At 42.2% G+C, this 5,941-nt stretch overlaps 1 protein-coding gene across 1 annotated transcript; it reads right to left on the reverse strand.

Moving 5' to 3' along the window:
- Positions 1–1,188: 1,188 nt before the first annotated feature.
- On the reverse strand, positions 1,189–5,941 carry LOC127323956 (7-hydroxymethyl chlorophyll a reductase, chloroplastic). Its single transcript, XM_051352072.2, has 18 exons — positions 5,785–5,941; positions 5,518–5,705; positions 5,305–5,413; positions 5,108–5,192; positions 4,965–5,006; positions 4,310–4,388; positions 3,946–3,997; positions 3,794–3,856; positions 3,590–3,687; positions 3,419–3,454; positions 3,280–3,341; positions 3,151–3,178; positions 2,282–2,361; positions 2,122–2,191; positions 1,955–2,012; positions 1,793–1,857; positions 1,616–1,710; positions 1,189–1,422 (listed from the first exon to the last, which is right to left on the reverse strand). Exons 1-18 carry the CDS (start codon positions 5,867–5,869, stop codon positions 1,317–1,319), a joined length of 1,401 nt encoding a protein of 466 aa, XP_051208032.1. The 5' UTR covers positions 5,870–5,941; the 3' UTR covers positions 1,189–1,316.

The raw sequence follows: 5,941 nt of genomic DNA on the forward strand, positions 1-5,941 counted from the left end.
TCTTCTAGAGAGGTTTTTTCAAAGTGGGGGATGGAACATCTATGAGGTTCTGGGAGGATATTTGGTTGGGAGATACGTTATTATCTCATCAATATACTGCACTGTATAATATCGTTCACCATAAAAATGTGTTAGTATCGACTGTGTTTGCTACTGAACCTATCAATATTTCTTTTAGAAGAGGCTTGAATGATAATAAGTGGGTGCAATGGTTACATCTATGCCAACGATTAATTATAATTACCTTAACATCTAAATCTGATAAGTTTATTTGGAAACTCACTGATTCAGGTATTTTTTCAGTTAAGTCTATGTACCTTGACTGATGAATGGGCATACTATTTATCTTCGCAGATATCTATGGAAGTTAAAGATTCTTTTGAAAATTAAAAAATGTATGCGGTTCCTTAATAATAAGGTGCTTCTAACTAAGGATAATTTAGCTAAACGGAAGGTTAAGGGATGTCAAAAATATTGTTTTTGTGATTCCATGGAAACCGTTAATCATTTGTTCATTGATTGCCCTTTTGCGAAGATAATATGGCGTATGATGTACCTTACTTATAACATTCCTCCACCAGCTAATATTACTAATATGTTTGGTAGATGGTTGAATGGTGTGAGGAAAGAGGACAAACAAAAGATTCGAATAGGTGTTTCGGCCCTATGTGGGCTATTTGGAGGGCTAGAAATAATATTATCTTTAACAAATAAAGTGGAACTAATTTTTTGCAGGTTATCCGGCGAGCTGCTCAACCAATTCAGTAATAGGTTTTACTCCTCCCAATGAAGCAGCGGGGGGCTATGGTTATTGGATGCAACCGGATGCTAGTGGTTGCTCAGGATTTCTTTTTCCATGCTACTGGGTGGCGGCATCTTAATAGAATAGCAAATGCGTTGCTTTTCTGTTTAACATATTTTCAGTTGGTTGATTCATGTATCGATCTTAGCTTTTCCGTGATTGTAATAAGTGATGATGGATATACGGTGACTTGATACTTTATTTTTAATAAAACAAGCCGTATGCATCTATTGATGCAAAGGCTCTTTATCGGAAAAAAAGTCAACTAATCACGGCCTTGGTTATCAGTACTTCCAACTAACTGGGCAGCGCACGCAAAATGCGCTATGCTGTGATTGCCCCAGCAAACCAAGCACACGGATCATGTGTCAACCAAATCAAGATAGTGATGGTAGAATCACACCTATTAATTTCACTCACCAGTAATGCATGTGAAGCCCGATATACAACAATCTACAGTACCTAGCTAGCTCGCTATAATCCCGTATCTGTTTTTGTTTCTTAGCATGTACACCTACTTGACTATTTGTTTTGTTTCTTTAAGCATCGAGTCGATGCGCCCGTCCTTGTTGTACGCATCCACAATCTTCTTGGCGTAGGATGGCATGTGTTGCTCCGCTCTGCAATGTAGGTATCATATATAAGTCTGTCAGTTCATTCACACATCATTCCTAACATGTACTCATACTGATTAACTAAAGAAAAATCCGGGGATCAAACGATCGGTCAGTAGTCATAGGAAATGAATGTTCAAGCACCGTCATTCTACGGCATGGAGGCGGGATCAGGAGTGAAGGAAGGGGTGTGTATTACCTTGCGCTTCCCCATGCTCGCTTCACATACAGGTAGTTCCTTATAGTGTGGTAATCAAGGGAGTAGCGACCAAATTCCAGCCCCTTGGGTCCAATCTGCACAAACGCAACCACATTACGCGCTAACCATGCTATTCAACCCACCTCAATATCCACAATCTAGCATTTCATCACTAACCAGGTTTAGCAGGAAGGCAATGATGTTGCCCACAAATCTTGGAGCTGGGTCCGCAGGGCCTTTCCCTGAAAAGTACCACTCCCAGTGAATCACATTTTAGAGCCAAGCAATACTTAGTAGCTGCAGTCAAAGGAACACCATACAGCGATAATTCATACATACCCATTTTCGCTGCATCATCAGCTTTCACTGTCTCCATCACAAACGGTTGTCTAGCTCCCTGAGAGAGAACAATTCACACTATAACCATATAATGAATGCACTAATCCTAACTCCGCAGTTTAGAAAATTACAAAGTGCAAACTTTATGTATGGATGTGGATGCATACACTGCTAACTGTCGGTGTGCTTTCCAAAAGGCCCTCTACCAGGCTGAGCATCTCCCTTCCACGGTCATTCCTTGTAATCAGGAAAACAAATATAAATCCAACATTAATAATTCGACTGCTCACTAACAACAGGTGAATTTCGGTGGTTCAGTTTAGTTACCTAACCGTGATATACTGAGGATGTTGAGTCATGGAAACCCCGGCATATTTAGGTACTCCCATATAGCCCACCACCAAGTCCTGCACTCTTGCAACAAACCCTTTTAGCTACAGGCTGCTTCGGCATACAAGCGAACAAACCGTTGGAGTAGAAACACAGAAGAAAAAAGAGAAACAATTGTATAAGGATAATAAATCATTTGCAACAGGGATTAGTTATGCAGAGGCCGGGTGTATTACGTCAAACAATTGCGGTAATAAAGCGCCCTTTTTCGAAAAAAAAAACAGGGATTAGAGCATCTCCACTCTTCTCCCCGAGAAGCCCCCCACGAGCCGTTTTTTACATCCGGACGGTGAAAAACGGCCCAGTCGCGCCCCCAGGTTCTCGTTTTCGTCCGGAAAACGGCCTAATTTCGTCCGGACTCCCCGGGCCATCCTCGGTTTCCCGGGGATCTCTCGGGGACTCCGGATGGAGAAAAACCAACCGCCCACGCCCACGTGTCTCCTCTTTCGTCCGGACTCCCCGGGCCATCCTCTTTTTCCCCGAGAAACGCTGCTTGGGGAGCACACGACTGGAAATATACTGCCCCCCCATACCAAAAATTGATCCAATCCGGAGCTATTTTCATCCGGAATTCGCCCCCCGAGGGCCTCCAACGACTGGGGATGCTCTTAGTTACTGTTTTCAAACCAGATACTATATAGTTATGCACATGAGCAGAAGGAACACAGAATTCTATTGTAGCCAGAAAGTACATGACTCATTCCTCAAAAGATGACTAAACTCCAACTTAAGTATCTAACTACCTATTTGAAATGAATTCGAAAAGTGCACATATTCAAATTAAATAAAAAGGAGAGGAACCTCACCGCCAAGCCATTTGTGTAGTCAAAGCAGCTGCAGGATGACAGAAGTAAAACCATTAGCTCAATATTAGGGAATGATGCCTACATATTTTTTAGATGTCCCAAGCAAGTTATATAGTGGGCGTAGCATACCTGTAGCATGATGGTGCAATAACATCAACCAGGTCGTTTGCTGGCAGGCAAAAATATGGGACCTGCTTTAAATTAGGCAATGAACAAACAAACTTGGCATACTCAATGCTGTAGAGTAACAGACAGGCAGGTAATTTACCTCTTCTATATGCCCGTCCAGATGCTTTAAGTGAACCTGCATATACTCATGGTTATCGAAATTGGCAAAGCAGCAAAATCATAACTCCTGTTTGTCAGTACATCCTAAAAATGGTTGTTCAACTGTTGATTCCTAGAAGTAAATGATTCTGCTATTCAAATTAAGTATCACCTTGTAGTCCTGCATAAATTCGTAATGTAGAACAGTTTCTGGTTCAGTACTGGCAGCCTTCAAAAATTTATCAAGTCCTTCACGAGTACCATTGTCCACTGAGAATATTTACTAGTGTAAGACAAAAGCTCATATATATCCTCCATGCAGAACAGCACTTAAAAAAATAAAGATTGACTGATTTGGAGGTCCATCAGTACTTACCACAGTTTGTGCCAAGCACATAAAGCTTGTCCAAGCCAAGGTACTTCTCTATAGATCTCAAAGCTGTATTTCAAAGAGTATAATGGTAAGAAATTGTCAGATATGGTAAACCACCATGGTAATAGAAAAGGTTTTGCGTAAAACGTTAATACCTTGCACTTGGCAACCGACGCCACAAAAAAGAAGACGCTTTACACCAGCTGCCTGTCAAAGAAATTCATGAAACCCAGGTTTAAGAATAGTGATAAAAAACAGGACGTATGACACAACAATCAAGACATCATAGAATTATCTTTGGAGATAGCACCGAAAGTGGGCTTCTGTTCTGCTTTTGGAGACACAACTGGAAAGGGCTATTTACAAAGCAGTTCAGCTTAATGATCAAAGAGCGTATGTTCTTTACTTCAAATATCTGCCATCATGATTCATGACTCATGACCCATTTTTTGCTTCCATAGGTTACAGTAGCTAGCGGCAAAAGCAAAGTATATAAACATGAAGAAAAGATAGATTTACCTCTACTAAGGCGAGTGTATCCAAATTTGGTGATAATGTTGGCTTGACCCCTTTGGCTGCAATCACTTCTTCTGGAGTCCTAGCAAAGCACTTGAATATTACTTCCATTTTATCAAGAATGGGTAGCATAAAGCATGAGTTTTGTCATCAAAATGAAACAATCAAACACTTGTTTTTCCAATGCAAGTTCGCTCGTTCTATATGGTCAGTATCCAAGTAGCTTCTAGCTTGTATCCACCACATAGCGAAGCAAACATTTTTGGCAACTAGCTACATGGAATTGATATCAAGTATAGAAATGCCATAATATGATCACTTTGGCTATGTAAAAATGACAATATTTTTAAGGGCAAAAATTTATCTCTTATGCAGGTCATCTACCGGTGTACGATTTTTCTCCGTTTATGGATACTAACTTTCGAGCAATAAAACGCCATTCATCAAAAAAATGAAAAATGAACCGATAGACCAATAACAAGGTTCTTGGCATCATGAAGAACAAATGGCTAGGCCATGGACAAGGCTTTTAGCTCACACGCAAGCAAAAAATTTACTGAAAGTGCAGATGTATATGTATTGACTAATCAGAAGTGCAACACCAGACAAGTGATATTGTCAAATATCTTAAACTGACAAATAATCAATCCCTTGATACCTGGCTAAAACAGGCCTCGGAGCAAACCTATCGTCTGGATCACTGCAGATGGAGGTAATAAATAAGCAACATTAGTCAAGTCCGTGAGTTATTCTCTTGCAGTAGGAAGATAAAAATGTGGTATCCGATTCTTGTCTGGGTGCCTTTGTACACAAACCACTGCATCAACCATATCTGCTTTTAGCATCTCGACCGCGATTGTTGTGACTATTCCTGTCCATTGAGCTCCTACATGTAGTTGAGGCACATGTGAGTTCTGACATATATAAGCAGGTAAATTAATTTGACAAGAGGCAACTGCACGTAGTGGGATGAAATGAAGAAGGTAGGTAAGTGATACCTGGAACAGGTTCTGTCTTCCTGGCATACAGGAGCTGGTCATGCACCCCGAAGTACATTTCGTCCATGCTGTCCTTCCTGCCCCTCCCATGGACTATCGGTTCCAAATCCTACAGAAAGGGGTTAATCGTGTTCTCAACGTAAGCTCTCCATGAATGGCACACACGTTCATAGCAATAGTGATAGCAATGTGGAGAAACATTGAGGTGATTACCTCGACACGGGACATGCCGTCCCCGAGGAAGGCGCAGGCGTCTTTGACATGGGCGATGTAGTACGTGTCGCAGAGGCCGCAGCGACTACACTGGTCCTTGGCCGGGTAGACGCCTCCGGGAGTGATGGGCTTGGATTTCTCCCTCCAGTCCTCCCTCACCGCCTTCCGCTTCCCACTTCCCTTTCCCCCTAATCAATTCAACTCGATTCAGTTCATCGAGCTAGCTAGGAATTGAACTGAAGGTGCGTGATAGGTAGGTTAGGTAACCTGATGCGGAGGACGAGCACCGCGGGGTGAATGAGAAGCAGGGTTTAGGGGAGGTGTAGGAGAAGCAACGCGCGGCCATGGCCATCGTGCAGAGTCGGAGCAGGCAGGAAGGCAAACAGACACAGCGCTTGAGAGGCAGGAGCCGCTCGTGGACGAC

Source organism: Lolium perenne, chromosome 7, assembly GCF_019359855.2.
Source record: "Lolium perenne isolate Kyuss_39 chromosome 7, Kyuss_2.0, whole genome shotgun sequence".
Taxonomy (NCBI): Eukaryota; Viridiplantae; Streptophyta; class Magnoliopsida; order Poales; family Poaceae; genus Lolium; species Lolium perenne.